The sequence below is a fragment of the Manis javanica genome, chromosome 2 (assembly GCF_040802235.1).
Source record: "Manis javanica isolate MJ-LG chromosome 2, MJ_LKY, whole genome shotgun sequence".
Classification (NCBI taxonomy): domain Eukaryota; kingdom Metazoa; phylum Chordata; class Mammalia; order Pholidota; family Manidae; genus Manis; species Manis javanica.
The window spans coordinates 36,320,739-36,345,219 of record NC_133157.1 but is presented as its reverse complement, the minus strand read 5'-3'; the positions used below and the strand labels follow the sequence as shown (position 1 = coordinate 36,345,219).

Here is a 24,481-nt window from a genome sequence, read left to right as displayed (position 1 = left end):
ATAAGTAAGGACACAGAGGCACTGAACAACACACTAGAACAGATGGACCTAATAGACATCTATAGAACTCTACATCCAAAAGCAATCGGATACACATTCTGAAGTGCAATGGAACATTCTCCAGAATAGAGCACATACTAGGCCACAAAAAGAGCCTCAGTAAATGCAAAAAGATTGAAATTCTACCAACCAACTTTTCAGATCACAAAGGTATAAAACTAGAAATAAATTGTACAAAGAAAGTAAAAAGGCTCACAAACACATGGAGGCTTAACAACATGCTCCTAAATAATCAATGGATCAATGACCAAATTAAAATAGAGATCAAGCAATATATGGAAACAAATAAGAACAACAACACAAAGCCCCAACTTCTGTGGGACACAGCAAAAGCAGTAATAAAAGGAAAAGTATATAGCAATCCAGGCATATTTAAAAAAGGAAGAAAAATCCCAAATGAATAGTCTAACATCACAATTATCAAAATGGGAAAAAGAAGAACAAATGAGGCCTAAAGTCAGCAGGAGGGACATAATAAAGATCAGAAAATAAATAAATAAAATTGAGAAGAATAAAACAATAAAAAAATCAATGAAACCAAGAGCTGATTCTTTGAGAAAATAAACAAAATAGATAAGCTTCTAGCCAGACTAATTAAGAGAAAAAGAGAATCAACACACATCAATAGAATCAGAAATGAGAAAGGAAAAATCATGACAGACCCCACAGAAATACAAAGAATTATTAGAGAATACTATGAAAACCTATATGCTAACAAGCTGGATAACCTAGAAGAAATGGACAACTTCCTAGAAAAATACAATCTTCCAAGACTGACCAAGAAACAGAAAATCTAAACAAACCAATTACCAGCAAAGAAATTGAATCAGTAATCAAAAAACTACCCAAGAACAAAACCCCCGGGCCAGGTGGATTTACCTTGGAATTTTATTAGACATGCAGAGAAGATATAATACCCATTCTCCTTAAAGTTTTCCAAAAAATAGAAGAGGAGGGAGTACTCCCAAATTCATTCTATGAAGCCAACATCACCCTAATACCAAAACCAGGCAAAGACCCCACCAAAAAAGAAAATTATAGAACAATATCCCTGATGAACGTAGATGCAAAAATACTCAACAAAATATTAGCAGACTGAATTCAAAAATATATCAAAAGGATCTACACTATGAGCAAGTGGGATTCATCTCAGGGATGCAAGGATGGTACAACATTTGAAAATCCATCAACATCATCCACCACATAAATAAAAAGAAGGACAAAAACCACATGATTATCTTCATAGATGCTGAAAAAGCATTCCACAAAATTCAACATCCATTCATGATAAAAACTCTCAACAAAATGGGCATAGAGGGCAACTACCTCAATATAATGAAGGCCATATATCAGAAATCCACAGCCAACATCATACAGAACAGTGAGAAGCTGTAAGTTTTTCCTCTCAGATCGGGTACAGGACAGGGATGCCCACTCTCCCCACTATTATTCAACATAGTACTGGAGGTCCTAGCTATGGCAATTAGACAGAACAAAGAAATACAAGGAATCCAGATTGGTAAAGAAGAAGTCAAACTGTCACTATTTGCAGATGACATGATATTGTAAATAAAAAACCCTAAAGACTCTACTCCAAAACTACTAGAACTGATATCGGAATTCAGCAAAGTTGCAGGATACAAAATTAACACAGAAATCTGTGGCTTTCCTATACACTAACAATGAACTAATAGAAAGAGAAATCAGGAAAACAATTCCATTCACAATTGCATCAAAAAGAATAAAATGCCTAGAAATAAACCTAACCAAGGAAGTAAAAGACTTATACCCTGAAAACTACAAGACACTCTTAAGAGAAATTAAAGAGGACACTAACAAATGGAAACTCATCCCATGCTCTTGACTAGGAAGAATTAATGCTGTCAAAATGGCTCCCCTGCCCAAAGCAACATACAGATTTAATGCAATCCCTATCAAATTACCAATAGCATTCTTCAACAAACTGGAACAAATAGTTCAAAAATTCTATGGAAACACCAAAGACCCCGAATATACAAAGCAATCCTGAGAAGAAAGAATAAAGTTGTGGGGGGGATCTCGCTCCCCAACGTCAAGCTCTACTACAAAGCCACAGTAATCAAGACAATTTGGTACTGGCAGAAAAACAGAGCAACAGACCAGTGGAACAGAAGAGTCTCCAGACATTAACTCAAACATATATGGTCAATTAATATACAATACAATAATACAATAATATACAATAAAGGTCAAAAAATATATGGCCTTCATTATATTGAGGTACTTGCCCTCTATGCCCATTTTGTTGAGAGTTTTTATCATGAATGGATGTTGAATTTTGTGGAATGCTTTTTCAGCATCTATGAAGGTACAATATTGTATATTATTGTATATTAATTGTATACAAAAAATATACAATAATGGACATACAATGGGGAAATGACAGTCTCTTCAATAGATGGTGTTGGCAAAACTGGACAGCTACATGTAAGAGAATGAAACTGGATTAATGTCTAACCCCATACACAAAAGTAAATTTGAAATGGATCAAAGACCTGAATGTAAGTCATGAAACCATAAAACTCTTAGAAAAAAACATAGGCAAAAGTCTCTTAGACATAAACATGAGCGACTTCTTCATGAACATATCTCCCCAGGCAAGGGAAACAAAAGCAAAAATGAACAAGTGGGACTATATCAAACTGAAAAGCTTCTGTACAGCAAAGGACACCACCAATAGAACAAAAAGTTATCCTACAGTATGGGAGAATATATTCATAAATGACAGATCCAATAAAGGGTTGACATCCAAAATATATAAAGAGCTCACACACCTTAACAAACAAAAAGCAAAGAATCCAATTAAAAAATGGGCAGAGGAGCTGAACAGACAGTTCTCCAAAGAAGAAATTCAGATGGCCAACAGGCACATGAAAAGATGCTCCACATCGCTAGTCATCAGAGAAATGCAAATTAAAACCACAATGAGATGTCACCTCACACCAGTAAGGATCACCACCATCCAAAAGACAAACAACAACAAATGTTGGTGAGGTTGTGGAGAAAGGGGAACCCTCCTACACTGCTGGTGGGAATGTAAATTAGTTCAACCATTTTGGAAAGCAGTATGGAGGTTCCTCAAAAAATTCAAAATAGAAATACCATTTGACCCATGAATCCCACTCCTAGGATTTTACCCTAAGAATTCAAGAGCCCAGTTTGAAAAAGACATATGCACCTCTATGGTTATCACAGCACTGTCTACAATGGCCAAGAAGTGGAAGTAACCTAAGTGTGTGTCCATCAGTAGATGAATGGATAAAGAAGATGTGGTACATATACACAATGGAATATTATTCAGCCATAAGAAGAAAACAAATCCTACCATTTGCAACAACATGGATGGAGCTAGAGGGTATTATACTCAGTGAAATAAGCCAGGCGGAGAAAGACAAGTACCAAATGATTTCACTCATATGTAGAGTATAAGAAGCAAAGAAAAACTGAAGGAACAAAACAGCAGCAGAATCACAGAACCCAAGAATGGACTAACAGTTACCAAAGGGAAAGGGACTGGGGAGGATGGGTGGGAAGGGAGGGATAAGGGCATGGAAAAAGGGGGCATTACGAATAGCATGTATAATGTGGGGGAGGCATGGAGAGGGCTGTACAACACAGAAAAAACAAGTAGTGATTCTACAGCTTCTTACTATGCTGATGGACAGTGACTGTAATGAGGTTTGTGAGGGGGTTCTTGGTGAAGAGGGGAGCCTAGTAAACATAATGTTCTTCATGTAATTGTAGATTAATGATAACAAAAAAAAAACACACAATGAGATACAGCTTCATACCCATTAGACTGGCTAAAACAAAAAATACTGACAATACCAAATACAGCAAGGATACAGAACTGCAATTCTCATACATTGCTGTTGGGAGTATGGGAAATTGTTTGATAACCTTCTTTTAAATACATACCATTCCTATGTCCCAGAAATTCCATTTCTAGGTTTTTACTCAAGATAAATGAAAACAGGCCCACAAAAAGACCGTACAAGAATGTTTATGTAGTTTAATTCGTAATCGTCCAAAACTGGAAATGACCCAAATGTCCATCAACAGGAGAACTGATAAACAAGTTGTGGTATATTCATAGAAGGGAATATTACTTACTCAGCAACAAAAACCACAGAAACATGCAACAGCATGTACTAAATCAAAAAACATTATGCTAAGCAAAGGAGGATAGGCATAAAAGAATATATATTGAACTGATTCTATTTCTATGACATTCTACAATAGGCAAACTCTATAATGACAGAAAGCAGGTCAGTGGTTATTAAGACTTGAGGGTGGAAGTAGGGATTAACTAAAAAGGGACACAAGAGAACTTTCAGGGGTAATGGAAATGTTCTACATCTTGTTCTAGGTATTGGTTACTTGGGTATATACAAGTATCAAAATTCATCAAACCTGAATACTTCTTAACATTGCACATCTTATTATAAATAATCACACCTCAATTTTTTAAAGTTATAAAAACTATTTTTAAAAAGTCAAAATATTCTGGAATTAGCAACCATAACAGGTTATGTGGCATTTTCTACCCATACCTGCCTACATTTTAATTATACAATGGGAAGTCCCTAGTGCCTTTTCTGTCCCGTTTAATGTTTACTAAGTGTGAATAATTATCTCAAAATTAAAAAAAACACATCTATGAAAAATGGATGATAATCACTTATCTATTCCATCCAATGAAAATATTAACTGCATTATAGCCAGAATACATAATTCCTTATTATCAAAAGTTCAAACTAACTACAACCACTTTAACCTTTTTAATCTGAGGACTTTGATGAAATTAGGTTGTTGAGAGCTTATATTTTTCCACTAAGCACAGAGAATCAATATCATCAGTTTAAAAGGAAATTTTGCTGAAAATCTGTGAATGTGTGGCAAATTGTATAGAGACATTGCACTTTTCAGAAGGGTCTAATTTCAATTCACTACATCAAAACAAATTCATTTTTACTTCAAAGGATTGAAAAGCATAAGTGATATTTATTAAGAAATATGATTTATAGAAAAATAGAAAATAAAAAGCAAGAGAAACAAATATTACTATCATACCCATTGAAAATATGCTGAATGAGTGGGTGAGTAGTCTTCATGTATACCTCCCAATTGGTGCATGCCTCACCAAAGACTTCATCAAAATAAAAAACATGCTGAAAAAGAAATTTGATTTTTACAGAAAGACACATTTTCTGGACTTTCTTCACCACTATTCTAGTTACAGATAAAGGCACAAATGCATTTTTAATTAATAGTAACCAATGATGACAAACTTAGAGATAAACAAGCAATCAATAACTCTCAAATCACAGGGTCTTCTTTTACTTGAGATCTCTGTAGACATGTTCTTACAGTATAAAAACTAAGGCACCCAATTTTTGTTCTCTCTTATGTGAAGTCCTCTTAAACTGAGTACAACAGCAAGCAAATTCTCCTTAGGTCTAGGTGAATAACTGAATTCTATGGGATTATTCTCATAGCCCAGCTTGGGGCAGTGAACCTGAAATTTTGGGGGAATTCTAGAGGAAGATCTCTATTCCATAGGTTATATATCTTAACTTTTAATTACATAAACATTTATTATTTAGCTAGTAGCTGAATATTCAGTATAACTGCAGTAGGCACGTCAAGAGGCCCAAAGACATAGGCATTACCCTACCATTTCCCCAACCCTCGCCTAAAGATGCTAATCCAGACAAGTATACAAATGACTATAAGGTAGAAAAGTGTGAGATACAGTACATGTTGAATTCAAAGAAAAAACATCTTCCTTCTGATTGGGAACAACACTATGAAAAAGACTACACTGAGAATGGGCCTAGGGGAAAAAAAAGAGTTTGAGCGGTAGAGATGGAGGCAGGGCAGGTTATCGTGGGCACAGGGAAATTTGAGCAAACAGTCAAAGCAGGAAAGCGTTAAGGGAACAGGGAGGATTCAATGTGGTTAAAATTAAGCTCCTGGTAGGCAGAAAGGTGAAACAGAAGGCTAGAACAATGAGTTAGGACTATGTGGATGGGGTCTTGGGACATGAGCTTTAAGGGAAGGAGTGGAATGTTCACATTTAATTTAGTAAACAATGGGAAGACAATTAAAACCTTTGCAAAGGAAAGGGATGATTTGAGTTGTTTTACTGAAAGATTAATCTGGGTTCACACTGTTAATGGACTGGGAACAGGGATACTAGTAACTCAGTGGTGAGGTAAGAAGGGTCACAAATTAGATGACAATGAAAATAAAGAGGAGATGGACACATGAGAAATTTGGCCATTGCCTGAGTGTGGGGAGCAGGGGAGAGAAAGGAGCCCAGGATGACTCCCAAATGAAAACCATGGTAATCTGGAAAAGAAGAGACAGAAGAACCCATTCCTGTTAAATTAGGTCTGGAAAGCATTAGTTCAGCAGCCATAATTATTTGCATGATTTAGAGGCTTAAATGTTGGCAGCCTAACTATATCTGAGTTAAGAAATACTAATAATTTCAAGCCTGATTGTAGCATAATAATGGCAATATATACCCAACAAATGAGAGATGGTGCCCTATCTTCTACTACCTTTTGGGCCTGCTCTAAATATCCAGATAAGGAAAAATTATATGGTCAAATCCAGAAAAATGGACTTGGACCAATTTGTCATGAGTCACTCTATCCCAGGTTCAATTCTGTTTCATGTATCATTACATTAGAATGGAAATATGTTAGGTCATCTGAGAGGAAACTGGGGCCCCAAATTTGAATTTATCAGAAAATTTCTCCAAAAGTTAGTAGGTAAGAAAATAATGTATCTGTACAACATGATAAAGAGACCTATGAACTTTTAGTATGAAAAATGCAATAAGACTTTAAAGAACAATAAAATGTTTTTAACTGTTAAAGCTGGGTGACAGGTACATAGGGATTCATTATACTTTTGAATAAGATTGAAAATGGCAATAATAAAGAGCAAACATAATTCTAAAGTTCAACTTTAATGAATATGATCTACATCCAACTCATAACTGGTCTTTAAGAAAGGAGACAAATTAATTCATTGCTCAAATAACACCATAGGTTTTTATAGTTTACGTACAAGATCTTTCTCCAGAAAAGAAGACAAAAATGAATATAAGTAAATGTGCGAATTTTTTCTTTTATTTTGTGAAGTATATGCCTTTTCTTCCTCTCTATAAGTGCTTGTGAGTAATTTTAGCTCTTGAGTAAAAACTTTAGAAAGCACCTATTGATTAAAGGAACTAGTATCTTTCCAATAGGATTTAGGTATTGACTTTTCCAGTACTTTTGTAAGCATCTTTCATGAAATATATGCATACATGCAAATTATTGTAATTAAAAAATATATATAATATGAATCATAAAGTCCTTTGCATTACATATACTTTGATCATACTTTGTGAGTATGCATTAACACCTACTTTAGCCTTGATATAATTAGACTTCCATAGTTTATTTTTTAAATAAACTTTTTCAGATTATAAAAGTAATATGTATTTATAGACTATCTCTGGAAAGATACACTTAGAACACATAATACTGCTTGCCTTCTAGGAGGAAGTGGGATTACTGCATACCCTTTTGTGCCTTTTGATTCTGAAATAGGTGAACCTATGCTATTCAGAAGATTTTATTTTATGTAAAAGTAAGACAGCTGGTTGTAGAAAAATTTAAAAACATGGAAAACAACAGAGAAGAAAATAAAATTTCCTGTAAATCTTACTACCTGAAAAGCCACTGTTGACTTTTTTGATATATTTCAATACCATCTTGTTTTTTGAAATATATTTTTTCCCTATTTAAGAAATTGGATTAAAACAGATACAGATTTGTTTCCTTTTTCCTCCCACTTATTATGTTGATATAAAATTTAATGGTAGGTAGGATTGCACATTACATGTATATGATCATCTGTCTATACTAACAAAAGATTTGAAAGGAAAGGATATTTAATTAAATGGACAAACCTATTGTTTGAGTTTCTGAGTAAGTGTCAAAATGAAAACCAAAGGTCCAGGATCTTTATTTGCTAAGTTAGCTCTGAACTTCCCTTTTCGTCTTTCTAGTTATGTAAGGAAAAAAGGGGGGAAGCCTTCCCAGCACTTTTATATTATGGCATTGATAGGTAAGGACTTTGACCTATGAGAGCAAAGGTCCAAAGTTCAAATAGCAGAGAAAGCACTACAGAAACTATAGATATTCAATAAGTATTGACCAATGGTAATGACAAAGAAGTAAGGTTATTGTGTTTGGCAATAATGGAAAAAATACAAAAAGATAAGATGATGGTCCTTGAGGGAATTACTGTGACAGAAGCATCATTAAGGATGTCTTTGGTAGTAGTCATGGAACTAGACAGCATTACAACTAATTGGTCATTTAGACAATCTTCAAAATAAATACTTCCCACCTAGACCTAATAGATTGTGCATTGATCAGCAATCAATAAGGCTGTTAAAGTGGTTGGGTTGGTTATACAGTTGCTTAGTAATTTAGTGCCATTATTAAAGACTCAGTGAATTACTTTGAATGTCATTGTGAAACTCAATTTTGGTAACCAAAGAAAAAGAAGAACAATGCAAGTGTAAAAGAGGGGAAAAGTGTTAACAATTTGACTTCAGTGTTAAAGGATTTATTCCAGTAGAGTAAGATGTCAGCTGACTAAAGTGAATTGCTAGCACACCAGATTACTCACCGTTTGCTTGCTTTCTAACAGTAACTGTATTTTGAGGCAAGAGATAGAGAATAATATGAATGTTTAGTGAGACAGATTCAGAGTAAAATAAACTAAATTCCCAAATTTTACCATTTGGTGGATATCCCATTTTATTCACATGCTCCATAATTTTAGGAATACCTAAATTACAATATTTTTCACCTATGGGGTTTGCTGCTTCTGTATGAGACTGAAGAGTTATCGGAAGGATACCTGTCCCTTAAATGTTAGATGTGAAGTTATACACCTGGGATTATACTTATTCACTGCAATCCACCCTGTACAAAGTGGCCTGCTCAAGAGCCCAATTTCTACCAAATTAAGTTCAAGCCCAAAGACAACTGAGAATCAAAATAAGCAGTTGGTCGGCAATCTGGGGCTTTGTTGCTCAAAAATCTATCTTCCAACATTGAACTCCAGACTCACACTGAGCAGACATATTTGCACTGTGAGAGCTGGGCAAGAATTGAGACTAGCTATGTGGCCATCTCATACTCACTCTGGAGCATATGCCCAGTGACTGGTTCTGTCTACCACCAATTCATTATTTAAATTCTTTGTATGCCTTCATTCTTTTTTGCTGAACATACATAATTAAACTCATATAAAGCAAGTAAATGTATGATGTGACTCTGTTGCACTAGAGATGAGGATTTAATTTTTGTATCCCCATTTCACTATGTTTTTCAAATGAAGGCCTAAGGTATCTATAATTTAATACAATGTCACATCAGGAATTAATGCCAACACCCAAACTGAATTTTAGGATTTGTATGCTGCCACTTAAAAAGCAAAAAGTTGACGCATATAATAATTAGTTCCAGACACAAAAGGAAAGTATTTTACCTGCAGAATATATTGTGTGAGGTCAACTGCTTCTTTCTTCTCATGAACAAGTAGAGTTTCTTTGTCTTCTACAGTAATAATATTAATTTCTCCACGATGTACCTCCCTCATGCCCAGAGGGCGCTTTCGAACACAAACTCTTATTTTCTCCATCTCAGTCCAAGGATTCTCTTTCTCTGAGGTGCTATGTCTGATATGTTTATAAGAGGGCTTTAGTTTTTAATAATAGGATAAGGTCACTTAACAGGTCAAAGAATCTATACATTTTGTTACATATTAAGTTTTGTTTATATTTTAGTTGTTATATAATAGTTATATGTTATAACACACATATATTTGTTACATTTTTATATATTACATCTATTATATATATACATACCTACTATATATATCATATATATATATAATATACATATATCTAATATACATGACACTGAGAAAGTTCTTTTATTAGCTATATCTCCCTGATTACATCTGTCTCCATCCCTACTCCACCCCATCACTTGCCCTGGCAAAAACAAAATAAACAAACCCAAAGACCTAAGGGGGGCTTTAGGTCAAAGACTTGTGTGTGGCTTCTAGGTGTGATCTTCGAAAAGGCTTCTAACAATGGGTGATATATGTTCCTTATATCCCCCAAAAAAGCTGGTTAATCCTCAACTCTAATGCTGGTACCACCCTTTCAAGACCCTTACAAGACCCAAACCCATGTCTCTTGCTTCCTGTCAATCCAATTATTCTTGCACATTTACTGTTTTCTTGACCATTCAATCTAATTTCTTTTTTTATCCTATCTTGGTTTACTAAATACTTTGAATTAGGTGGTAGGTTTCAGTGTTCTTTTCCCCTACTCCTCCCCAATTGTATTCTGCCCTTCCCTTTGTCTTGTTCTCCTACGTCCTCTTTTTGTCCACCCTGATATGTGTTTGTTAGAACATAATCCTATATTTCTTCTCCCCAGGACAATTTTATGGCTGGTACTGTCCACCACCAATTCACCCTTTTATTCAGATGCATTTTTTCTCTGTCTCTAACTTCAGTGAACTCATTAACCTTAACATCCAGAATATTTGAGGCAATATTCCTTGGATAAGAGAGACAAAGTTCATCAGGTTTACTTGCTGAGCCTAATGGTGGCACATATGTATATATTTAAGAACTGACTACTTATCTATACAGAGATTCCTATTAAGCTAGGTAACAAAAAAAAAATAGGACTCTTGAAAGTAGTTTTATTAGGATAAATGCCTTTGGTGCATATACTAAGAATACCTTAGTAAGACAAATTATTATCTCCCTTTACACTTCAGAATTTGATGAATAGCCCCTAAAAAGCCTTTTATAAATTTTATACAAATATTTCACTACATAATTGTTTCATATCAATTTCAATTTTATGAGCCCTCCAACTGTCTGGAAAATTATTTTTTTGCTGGGATCTAAATTAGTAAGAAGTAGCAAATAAAATTTCTAGTATAATGCATAAAGGACTACTCAAGACTTTTGAAGCTTTTTTTTTTTAAACCAACATATAGTAGACTTTAAAAAATGTACCATTTTGAGGTTAAATGGCAAAATCTTGACAATCATTAAAAGTGAATGATGCACACAATGGAATACTATTCAGCCATAAGAAAGAAACAAATCCTACCATTTGCAACAACATGGATGGAGCTAGAGGGTATTATGCTCAGTGAAATAAGTCAGGCAGAGAAAGACAAATGCCAAATGACTTCCCTCATTTGTGGAGTAAAACAACGAAGAAAAACTGAAGGAACAGAATAGCAGCAGATTCACAGACTCCAAGAAGGAACTAGTGGTTACCAAAGGGGAGGGGTAGGAGAGGGTGGGTGGGGAGGGAGAGAGAAGGGGATTGTGGGGTATCATGATCGGCACACATGGTGTGGGGGGGAGTCACGGGGAAGACAGTGTAGCACAGAGAAGACAAGTAGGGACTCTATAGCATCTTACTATGCTGATGGACACTGACTGTAATGGGGTATGGGAAGGGACTCGATAATAAGGGTGAATGTAATAACCACATTGTTTTTCTTGTGTAACCTTTCTATATATCAATGATACCTTAATTAAAAAAAGTGAATGATGCAGTAGACTGATAGACACTGAGAAGTGACTAGTGGTTACCAAGTAGGAGGTGGCTGGGGTGAGTTCGGGGGGAGCATGAAGGGGATACAGGGGCACAATAATTCACAATCACAATATAAGTTGGTCACAGGGATGGCAGTATAGCATGGAGAACATAGTCAATGATTCTATATATCTTTCTACGTTGATAGACAGTAACTGCACTAGAGAGGTTGAAGAGTTAATAATATGGATAATTGTTGAACCTCTGTGTTGTATATTTGAAACCAACATAAAATTGTATATCAACGATACTTCAATTAAAAAAGTGAATGATGGACATATGGGGGTTTCACTGTTCTATTCTCTGTTCTTTTGCACATGTTTGATAGTTTACAAGAAACAAAATTTTAGTGCAGCATTTTAACAAGGGCCTTATGTCAAAATCTCTCATTGCTGGTGAGTACCAATAACCCATCATATAAAGGTAATCAAAGAGGACAGAAAATACCCTTTTCAAAAATGACCAGGGACTAGGATGGATGATATGAACAAAAGAATTGCAGTTTTCAAGTTCAAGGGGAAAAAGGAATGAATATTCTTCTCCTAAGAGGCTCGGTTTCAATGCCCAATGTTCCCTAGAAGAAATAAGCTGTATCTGTCTGACACGCAAAGAGTTAGGTCTATTCAAGATCTTAAATATGTCAGGCCAGCCAGTGTTCTAAATGCCTTAGACTTTTATTAAGATTCTGAGGCTGGTGGTTTATTCTGAATTTACCTGATCTGAGGCATCCAAACAGAATGCTCTTTGGATAGGATTACTCCCTAACAGCAAGCCTTAAATTGGTGAGAGAGTTTCTCAAAAGTTCTGAAACACTGACTCCTACTTAGGGTTTGGGTGAAAAGACAATACTGAGGATTACTGGGGAAAATGTTCTTTCTTACCTCCATTTCTCTAATAAAGAATGGGAAGAGTAAGATAATAACTACATTAAAGGTGGGAAAGCTCTGGGTTTGTCATGTATAAACCTCTATAAAAGAACTTATTTCACCATATGGTTGTTTGTCTGTCTTCCCACTTACCCTGTCCCCTAAGAGTCCATAAGTCTCCAGATAGCCTAATTATCTTTATAGCTGCAATCAAGCCTAGTAGAGGTGGTACTTAATATTTGCCAAATAAATGAAATAGCACTATTGAAACTAAAATATCCACTCAAACCAAATAAATAATGCAAAATGATGTATTTTTCTATTTATAAATAATTCTAATTTTGATTTTTATATGTTGTTCAATCAAAAGACCATAATATTCAAGAAAAATTTGTCTTTTTACCACTGAGCTAACCAATAGGACAACAACAATCTTGGCTTTGATGGTCATGGGGCAATCTGGTCTTCTCACAAAAGAAAAAAACAGTACTATCTGCTCTGCTCAACCAAACCCTCCCCACTAAAATCTCTTTAGAAACACTATAAAACTCACATATTTCAAATTACTAAAGGTATTTTTTCCTTTAAAATTGGATCTTCTATTTTGGGTGGGGGGATAAAGGAATTGGCTGGGTATGAGATGAGATCCTCTGAAACCTTGGCCAATATAAGACCAGATGTAAGTAGCTTGTTTTAAGGTATGAATAATAGCCTTTTTTAAAAGAAATGGAAAATGAGGTTTAAGAATGTATTTTGTTTCTCCAAACTCACCATCTATAACTTTTAAAATAACAAACAAGCAACACATTATTTTTAAAAGAACGTATTTTCTATTATACCAATATTAGTATTAGGGGTTACTCAATATCTCTGCTCTTGGGGACCTTATTTCAAATTCTAACTTGAGGCATTAGGTTGAAATGACTTATTCTCTCCCTAACTTTCAAACTCTAAACTCCATCAAAAGTGTCTTACTCTTTGCAGTTACCTAAACAACCTGTTCATCCAGGCCTGGAACTGTAGCACACACTCAGGGCAACATTTACCAATGTGAGCAGGTAAACTAACTGCTCCAAAGACCTACTTAATTCAACTTACATGCTCTTTGTTTTTAACTAAGCTTTATGTCTCCTGGTTGGTTTAAGTGAATTTGACAGCCTTATAAAACAATCCCTTGGATTGTATAATTTTTTTCCCCATCACAGAAGACTAGTTAACTATTTTACCTTCATGGATGCACTAGGTATATCATGTTACACTATAATAAATAATAGAAACAGGTCTGCTATAGGGGTAACAGCAGATCCTGGCAAGTAGCAGATGTTTGATGTACATGAACAATATCATCTTTCTCCCATCTGGAAAGTCCCAACTCCTCATTAATTTTCCCCCATCAAGGTATTTCTATTGTTGATGCCGAAGCTGTTCACTATCATTTTCTGAAAATAAGGAGTAGTTGCTCTCCCCTGGTCATGAAGACAACCTTTGCCCGAGGCTACCCTCCCTCCCTCCAAAAAAATGAGCTATAAAAATAAATTATTACCTGATACAAGAATGAGGGATTCCATAATTATACCCTGAAACATGAGAGACTCTTTGAACGATGGGACTATCACAATCCCCTAGTATTGGAGAAAAATGATTTGATGAAAAGAGCGAAGTGTTAGTTTCTGTTTGCACATGGGCATCAGCAGCTGTGGCATTCAGGATTCTTGTTTTTGTGTGGTATTGGGAATCTTCTGGTAGCATGTGCTGCAGCACTTTTAGGTAACTAGACTTCTGTTCACTTGCAGAAAAATCTGTTAAGTTGCACATTTCAAACCCATCATTGCTGGTAGTTCTGTCTTTGTTGTCAGCAGGAGAATCAAAATGTAGTTGCCTGCGAGGGCCAGATCTGGATTCCTGAGGCTTGATGTACTGAAGGTGCTCTGGGCTACTGACTACTTTATCCTCTTCCTGCATAATCTTAATGATGTTGATAAGTTGAAAGAGACGTTTGCGGTCTTTCATGTCATGGACTCCCAATTTGGAGTAGTCTTTCATTGTAACCTTGGCTAATTCATCTATTTTTTGAAGGCCAAGGGCAGTAAAATGAGGGTAATACTGTGCAAGTTCAGCTTCACAAAGACATTCATACAACCAGGATGTCATTTTTGTGAATAGGTTTCTATAAACTCTGAAAAGAAAAAAAAAGCCATTCACTTGAAATATAATATATATAATACAATTATTTATTTAAAAAATGAAAACCCCAAAATAAACAGGCAGAAAAATCCACTCAAGCATACCAAGTTTTCAATAAGTGTATTTTTCTTCTGAAATAATCAAACATCACAGTGTATAAGCAAAGATGCTATGATGCATTATAGTAACAGATGTAATTTTGTTCATCTGTGTAATAAAAATAGATCTTAAACTGTGTATCTACATAGGCACATGCACACACACACAACACAAGTCACTTACTTATTTCTAGAGAGATTTTTCCAACCTTGCAACATCTACATACCATGGTGTCAAACATACCAAAACTACTGAAGCCTTGTCCCCAACCACTGATTGCAGCAGGACTAATTTTAGATGTTCAACTTAATGTCAAGGCATGTTGCACAACTGTTTCCCTTGATTAATGAACAAAGGCTATGAACTCTTTCAGAATAGAAAGCAGAATTAAATAGCAAACCACAGATGACTGTAAACTAGTATAACTCAGAGGGAATCACATTTGTGTCTGCTGAGTACTGGTAAAAGTTAGTTGAATAAAGACGTAAAAACAACATTAATTCAGAATCTACTAATTCAGAATTCCAGATCAATCTAAAAGGTAGTTGGTTGTAGATATCTATGTGTATGGAATGTGAATTAAAAAATTTGCCTTGGAAAGTAATACTATGGTCAAGGTTGCATATTAAAATACTTAAAAAATTTTAAGACCAAGTTATTTAGTTAAACAACAAATGATGTAGTAATAACACATAATCCTGGCCTATTACTAAAGTCAGGACCTTGAGGAATTCTTTACACTCCTGTTTTTCAAGTTTATGAGAATATTCAAAAGTAAGTAAAGTACATTCTTTTTAAAAATAGTTTTCTAATTCAACTTCAAAATTCAATTAGTTAATTATTGGTAAAACTTTTCTATTTTTCATTTTAATTTATACTTTGCCTTTGTTCTAGGAGAAACAGAGGTCAGGGCTGGGCTAAGTAACACATCCTAAACTCACCCTGCCCTTTTCTATTTGTGGTATGTTGAGGGTGGAAGGGAAGGCCATGAATTCTTTGCAGGTCCTTCCATCAGAGTTGGAGTCTACTTCTCCCACTGCATCTAGGCTGGCCTTCTGACTTGTTTTGTCCAACAAAACGTGGTGGAAGCAACACTGTGTAACTTCCACACCTAGGCCTCAAGAGCCCTTGCAGCTTCTACTGTTCTCTTGCAAGTCTGCTGCTGCCATGTGAAGAAGTATAACCAACAACCATCATCAAAGCCAGACATGTGAGAGAAGCCATTTTAGACTATTTAGTTCCAGTGGAGCTACCAGCTGACTGCTGCAACATGAGTGACCCCAGGTGAGACCAGAACCACCTAACCCAAATATCTGATTCACAGAACTGTGAGCAAATAAAATAGGAATTGTTTTAAATCACTAAGTTTTGGGGCAGTTTATAATGACATAGCATTAGATAACTGCAACACTGCTTCTATGCCTTTTAAATGTTGCATCTTTGCCTGAAATGTTCCGACACCCTCTGCCTACTAAAATGAGTTATGCCCATCCTTTCAACATAGCTCTCAACAGCTCTCCCCCACTCCCATGCATGATGTCTTCTTCCATTCCTCAGCCTCTTCTACCATTTTACTACCAAGCACCCTATGCAGTGGTTAAAGGAGGACACCAATCCCTTTACTATTGTTTCTTCTACCTGGACTACCTCTCTTTCCCAGGAAAAACCTTATTTCTATTTTTCTTCTTTGAGGTATGTCCTAGCAGGGATAGCTGGCATTTCCCCTGTGCTTCAATAACAATAGCAGCTAATATTTATTGAACACTTATTATGTACCAGGCACTGTTCTAAGCACTGCTTGTTTACCTCCAAACAATCTCAATAAGTAGATAAATCACCTTTAGCAAGTGACTTATTAAACATCTCTGGAACTCATTTTTCTCAACTGTACAATGGGAATTTAGAGTCTCCACAATGTTACTTTTGGCAAGTAACTTATTTAATATCTCTGGAACTCAATTTTCTCGATTGTAAAATGGGAACTAACAGACTCCACAGCTCCTAGCATTAGGATTTAATGAGAAAATATTTGTACATCTCCCAGCATGATGCCTAATACATACTTACTGCCCAGTAAGTGTTGGTAGTTATTACTAATGTAATTGTAATTTTTTGTATTGCAACTATTTCACCGCCTTGCACAGAACCTAAAACAGAATAAACCTTCAATGTTTTGGAGTGTTTCAAGTTATAACACATATAAAAGCAGTTATAATCCCCCACGTGGCTCAGCCTAACCCAGTACTTTAACTGATAAAGTACTATGCAGTCTTTTCAATTTCCACAGGCTGTATGAGATCCTCTATTTCACATACCATTCCCTCAGTGACATACCAAACATTTCCCAACCCAACTCTGATAATCATGGCTCTACTGTATCCCTTAATCACTACCTGCAAGGCTGACATATGAATTTTGCAATGCTTGGTTATCCCATAATACCATGAGAGGGCAGATGCCAGAGATAGCAGTAATCTGGACATGCAGATTAAAGTAACTACTGCTATGCTTCTACATAACTCAGCAGTATTCTACCTTTCTGAACTCTACAGTTAGGACTATATTCTTTTGTCTTAAAAGTACATGTTCTTTGTACCACATTCCATTTTACAAAGGTCTGGTCCTCTCTTCTTCTGGAGTAAACATCACTGTAGGAATTTCAAAAATATATAGGTATCTGTGTCTCTTCCCAGATTAATAGAAAAATAAAGAACAAAAAAAACCTCACAGGGCTTCGAAACAAAAGTAACAGGAGATAAAGAAGAACATTACATAATGATAAAGAGGGCAGTACAAGATGATATAACCATTATAAATATATATGCACCCAACATAGGAGCACTGACATATGTGAAACAAATACTAACAGAATTAAAGGAGGAAATAGAATACAATGCAATCATTTTAGGAGACTTCAACACACCACTCACTCCAAAGGACAGATCAACCAGACAGAAAATAAGTAGGGACACAGAGGCACTGGACAACACACTAGAACAGTTGGACCTAACAGACATCTACAAAACTCTATACCCAAAAGCAGCAGGATACACATTCTTCTCAAGTGCACATGGAACATTTTCCAGAATAGACAACATACAAGGCCACAAAAAGAACCTCAGTAAATTCAAAAAGATTGAAATCTACCAACCAACTTTTCAGATCACAAAGGTATAAAACTAGAAAGAAATTCTACAAAGAAAACAAAAAAGGCTCACAAACACATGGAGGCTTAACAACATGCTCCTAAATAATCAATGGCTCAAAAACCAAATTAAACCAGATATCAAGCAATATACGGAGATAACTGACAACAACAGCACAGAGCCCCAACTTCTGTAGGACGCAGCAAAGGCAGTTCTAAAAGGAAAGTATATAGCAATCCAGGCCTATTTAAAGAAGGAAGAACAATCCCAAATCAATAGTCTAAAGTCACAATTATTGAAACTGTAAAAAGAAGAACAAATGAGATCCAAAGTCAGCAGAAGGAGGGACATAATAAAGATCAGAGAAGAAATAAATAAAATTGAGAAGAAAACAATAGAAAAAAATCAATGAAACCAAGAGCTGGTTCTTTGAGAAAATAAACAAAATAGATATATATAAAATATTAATTGACCATATATGTTTGGGTTAATGTCTGGAGTGTCTATTCTGTTCCACTGGTCTGTGACTCTGTTCTTGTCCCAGTACCAAATTGTCTTGATTACTGTGTCTTTGCAGTAGAGCTTGAAGTTGGGGAGGGAGATCCCTCCCACTTTATTCTTCCTTCTCAGTATTGCTTTGGCTATTTGGGGTCTTTGGTGGTTCCATATGAATTTTAGAACTCTTTGTTCCAGCTCATTGAAGAATTCTGTTGGTGATTTGATAGGGATTGCATTAAATCTGTAGATTGCTTTTGGGAGGATGGCCATTTTGACAATATTAATTCTTCCTAGCCAAGAGCATGGGATGAGTTTCCATTTGTTAGTGTCCTCTTTAATTTCTCTTAAGAATGTCTTGTAGTTTCCAGGGTATAGGTCTTTCACTTCCTTGGTAAGGTTTATTCCTAGGTATTTTATTTATTTTGATGCTATTGTGAATGGAATTGTTTTCCTGATTTCTCTTTCCACTAGTTCATCATTAGTGTATAGGAAAGCAACAGATTTCTGTGTATTAATTTTGTATCCAGCAACTTTGCTGTATTCTGATATCAGTTCTAGTAGTTTTGGAGTGGAGTCTTTAGGGTTTTTTATGTACAATATCATGTCATCTGCAAATAGTGACAGTTTAACTTCTTCTTTACCAATCTGGATGCCTTGTATTTCTTTGTGTTGTCTGATTGCCATGGGTAGGTCCTCCAGTACTATGTTGAATTACAATGGGGAGAGTGGGCATCCCTGTCTTGTTCCCAATCTTAGGTGAAAAGCTTTCAGCTTCTCACTGTTAAGATGATGTTGGCTGTGGGTTTTTCATATATGGCGTTTATTATGTTGAGGTAGTTGCCCTCTATGCCCATTTTGTTGAGAGATTTTATCATGAATGGATGTTGAATTTTGTCGAATGCTTTTTCAGCATCTATGGAGATGATCATGTGGTTTTTGTCCTTCTTTTTATTTATGTGGTGGATGATGTTGATGGATTTTCGAATGTTGTACCATCCTTGCATCCTTGAGATGAATCCCACTTGGTCATGGTGTATAATACTCGATATATTTTTTAATTTGGTTTGCTAATATTTTGCTGAGTATTTTTGCATCTATGTTCATCAGGGATATTGGTATGTAATTTTCTTTTTTTGGCAGGCTCTTTGCCTGGTTTGGGTATTAGAGTGATGCTGGCTTCATAGAATGAGTTTGGAAGTATTCCCTCCTCTTCTATTTTTTGGAAAACTTTAAGGAGAATGGGTATTATGTCTTTTCTGTATGTCTGATAAAATTCAGCAGTGAATGCATCTGGCCCGTGGGTTTTTTTCTTGGGTAGTTTTTTGATTACTGATTCAATTTCGTTGGTGGTAATTGGTTTGTTTAGATTTTCTGTTTCTTTCTTGGTCAGTCTTGGAAGGTTGTATTTTTCTAGGAAGTTGTCCATTTCTTCTAGGTTATCCAGCTTGTTAGCATATAGATTTTCATAGTATTCTCTAATAATTCTTTGTATTTCTGTGGGGTCTGTTGTGATTTTTCCTTTCTCATTTCTGATTCTGTTGATGTGTGTAGATTCTCTTTTTCTTTTAATAAGTCTGACTAGGGTTTTATCTATTTTGTTTATTTTCTCAAAGAACCAGCTCTTGGTTTCATTGATTTTTTCTTTTTTTTCCTCAATTTTATTTATTTCTTCTCTGATCTTTATACTGTCCCTCCTTCTGCTGACTTTGGATCTCATTTGTTCTTCTTTTTCCAATTTCAATAATTGTGACTTTAGACTATTGATTTGGGATTGTTCTTCCTTCTTTAAATAGGCCTGGATTGCTATAAACTTTCCTTTTAGAATTGCCTTTGCTGCGTCCTACAGAAGTTGGGGCTCTGTGCTGTCGTTGTCAGTTATCTCCGTATATTGCTTGATATCTGGTTTAATTTGGTTTTTGAGCCATTGATTATTTAGGAGCATGTTGTTAAGCCTCCATGTGTTTGTGAGCCTTTTTGTTTTCTTTGTAGAATTTCTTTCTAGTTTTATACCTTTGTGATCTGAAAAGTTGGTTGGTAGATTTCAATCTTTTTGAATTTACTGAGGTTCTTTTTGTGGCCTAGTATGTTGTCTATTCTGGAAAATGTTCCATATGCACTTGAGAAGAATGTGTATCCTGCTGCTTTTGGGTGTAGAGTTCTGTTAGGTCCATCTGTTTTAGGGTGTTGTTCAGTGCCTCTGTGCCCTTACTTATTTTCTGTCTTGTGGATCTGTCCTTTGGAGTGAGTTGAGTGTTGAAGTCTCCTAAAATGAATGCATTGCATTCTAGTTCCTCCTTTAATTCTGTTAGTATTTGTTTCACATATGTCGGTGCTTCTGTGTTGGGTACATATATATTTATAATGGTTATCTCCTCTTGTTGGACTGCCACTTTTATCATTATGTAATGTCCTTCTTTATCTCTTGTGACTTTCTTTGTTTTGAAGTCTATTTTGTCTGATACAAGTACTGCAACACCTGCTTTTTTCTCCCTGTTGTTTGCATGAAATATCTTTTTCCATCCCCTCACTTTAAGTCTGTGTATGTTTCTGGGTTTGAGATGAGTCTTGATCTGCTTTCTGTCATCATATATTTGTATTTTCTAAAATTTTATATAAATGGAATTACACAATTTTCTTTGGACCTGGCTTCTTTCACTTAGCTTAATGATTCTGAGATTTATCCATGGTGCACATATAAATCCATCATTTCACTTAAGGGAAAGATTGGAATGAATCAGTACATTGTCCAAGGTAACACAGCTCTCAAGTGATTGGTACTTGGGTCTTCTCATGGCTAGTCCCATTTTCTTTCACTTTTCCATGCTGCCTCCTTCAAAAGTAGCTGCAGAGACAACTCCATTGCCATCCCCCTTGACTGGCCCACTATCTACCCTGCTCAGCAGACTAGCTGCCTCCTGCAGATCTGTTGCTGCAGCATGGAATGAATCTCTTACAGCTGCCATCACCAGGAAAAAACCCTGCAAATCAGCAAACTCCAACAGAGGCCAGATGGGCCAGTTTTTATATGTAGGGTCCACTCAGTCAATGCCATAAGTATGTGGTTCTCCTTTGTGACAAACCCAGAGACTGCTAAGTCTCAGCTATTGGGATAACAATCTGAAATAGAGTATCAGAAGAAATCCAGTTGGCAGAAACTCCAACTTTATCCTAGTGGCAGATAAAATCAACTAGAGGGGGAATACATGCAACTTTATACACAATTAAGGAAATTTATTTACATTCCAGGATGTGGATAAGATCTAACTATTTAACATGCTCCCTCAAACTGTTCATTCATCTACCCAAACTACGTAACTCTTCCTAACCTAAATTGCCTGAAACTGAACTTGGAATTACATACCTCTCATTTAGCTATATGACCTCGGACAAAGCCACTTAGTTTCTCTGTTACATTTCCCTCTCTCATAGGATGCAGTAAGTTATGTGTGTAAAACTATATTGAAAATTGTAAAGTACTCCATAAGGATGAGACTATGTGCTCTTATTCAGCACTGGATCACTGTGCCTGACATGAAGTAAGTGCTGGCTGCCGTAGAAACAAATAGCACCATAATGAAAGATTTTTAACACTATTAAAATATGGTTTCTATTATTTGATGAAAATCTGACTATATCAAAAGGTAAGGGACTAGAGATACTGAAGTAGATTATATTTATAAAATATACCAATTAATAGCAATACTATGTGTAGGATGCTACTAACTTAAAACTATTTCTTCAATTACAAGTGTACTTTTCTCTCCTTTGTTGGCATAGTTAACAAAAATGCCTGATTATCATATATAATGTGGATATACTAGATGATGCTACATACAAAGACCAACACTTGATACAAATATAAGTCTGTGTATGTGTGATCTTAACCGATTTTCTTTTAATCAATTTGCTGTGGTATAATTTATGTATATAAACTAGACCCATTTTAAGTGTAGAGGTCATGAGTTTTGACAAATATGTACCCATGTAACCACATCAATCAAAATACAATCAAGACAGTCCCATCAAATACCCCTAAAAGTTATTACTGCAACCTTGGTGGTCAATCATCTCATCCATGCCTAGCTCACTAATCACAGTTTTTGTAAATATAGTTGAGTTGTATTTTCTAGAATTTCTCATAAAATATAATCACATACTGTCATTTTTATTTTAAATCTATATAATATATGGAGATTGGAGAAAGTAGAAAATCAGCTTTGTGTGATTTTCTTTCTTAGGCCTTTGGAAATAAGTTAAAATGATCATACTATTTTTCATAGCTCTTTTTTCACTAACCTAAATGACATCTGGTAATAAAGGAAGAAATCTCTTAAATCAGTCTGATTTTTAAGTCAACTTGAGAAAAACAAGGAATAAGTGAAACAAGTAATACACACAGTGTCAATGACTTGGGAAAAATATTCTTCATAAAAAAAATTGTTTGAAGAAATCCTATGGGTAGATAGGATATTTTTGCTAAAAGAGTTTTATCTTCTACTTTTTAGGGGGAGACAGTTCAGTAACTAACATGAACCTAAGAGCAGGTTTTATCATTTCAAAAAACTGTTGCCTGCTTCTATACTTGTCAAGATTATTCAATAGTTCTAATAAAAGTTTTTGATTACTTTAAAAAAGTAGAAAACCTAAATCAAAGGTCTATATATTTGTTGCCAATCAAGAAAATAGAAAACAATGGCCCAAGTTTTAAAGCATGCAAGTTATTTTTAGTTTCTCAAATTCATGTGACATCCAAATATTTCAATTATCAAAATGGAATAGGAAAAAACATGGTCAATAAACTCCTCTGGAGTATCATTAAATTTCAACCATTTTATTGAGATATAATTCACATACCATAAAACTCCCATTTAAAGTGTACAATTCAATAGTTTTTAGTATATTCAGTTGTGCAACCATCACAATACAATTTTAGAACATTTTTATCACTTCAAAAAGAAATTTCATACCATTAAATTTTAGATGTTCCACAAGCATCTAAAAGGGTAAAGCACTTCCCCTAAAACATTCATTTCTATTAACCAAAACCAAACTTAACCATGGAAGAAATTGAGAAAAGGTATAAAATTTTCTATAGAAATTTGAGCTGTGGTTAAAAGTTGTCAAGAATACAGATGCTGAATACTTTTTTATACTCTTTAAGCAGAGAATGAAAATCTCAAGACCTCTGACTCTACTTGGATAAATTAGAAGGGCATAATGTACATATTCTAGGTGGGTGGGATGGCCATAGTTTTTATTTATTTATTTTTTTGTTTTTTCATAGTTTTTAAAAAGTAATTCAATAAAAACCTAAAAATGCATGAACCAAAGCCTATTTCATTTTATTAAGATACTGAGGAACCCTATCCTTACTTATTTTAAGTAAACCTGTTTTTTTTTGGGAAAAAAAAAAGCCTGACTCACCTACATGGGATCCATAGTATCAAATAATCCTTGGTATTTTGATAATAGTTAAACACTTCCTCTTTAAAGGCATATTTATTTCTATTACAAATAATACAGTAAAGAGGAAAGTAAAATGTGGCTTTGGGTAGCTTTTACAGTAGCTGAAAATATTTGTGTTCAAGGTTCTTTTTAAAGAGAAATATTTAAAATTATTACAGAAAAAATTCATGTTCCAAGTTTTTAAAAAAATCCTCTCCGTTCAACAATAAAATTTTGTTATTTATGCTGAGCAACTCCTAAAACCATTAAAAGTTCACAAGTGCCAGGAACAACCACATCATTTGTGAGATAATTAAAAAAAAAATACAGCCACACAGTAAACAGAACTTAAATTTAACTAATCATAGATGGAACCGGACAAATACAACTTAAAAGTTCTTTAAATGACCATTACATTTTAAAATTAA

The 24,481-nt window shown here is 35.0% G+C and overlaps 1 protein-coding gene across 1 annotated transcript in view; it reads right to left on the bottom strand.

Annotated features, from left to right (window-relative positions):
• KIF24 (kinesin family member 24) overlaps positions 1 to 24,481 on the bottom strand; it is an 81,046-nt gene that overhangs the window by 45,512 nt on the left and 11,053 nt on the right. Inside the window, exons 2-4 of the mRNA XM_017657617.3 lie at positions 14,225 to 14,857; positions 9,667 to 9,856; positions 5,173 to 5,270 (exon numbers count right to left, since the gene is read on the bottom strand). Of these exons, the coding sequence (XP_017513106.3) occupies positions 5,173 to 5,270; positions 9,667 to 9,856; positions 14,225 to 14,832 (896 nt within the window). The 5' untranslated portion in view covers positions 14,833 to 14,857. The remainder of the gene's footprint in view (positions 1 to 5,172; positions 5,271 to 9,666; positions 9,857 to 14,224; positions 14,858 to 24,481) is intronic.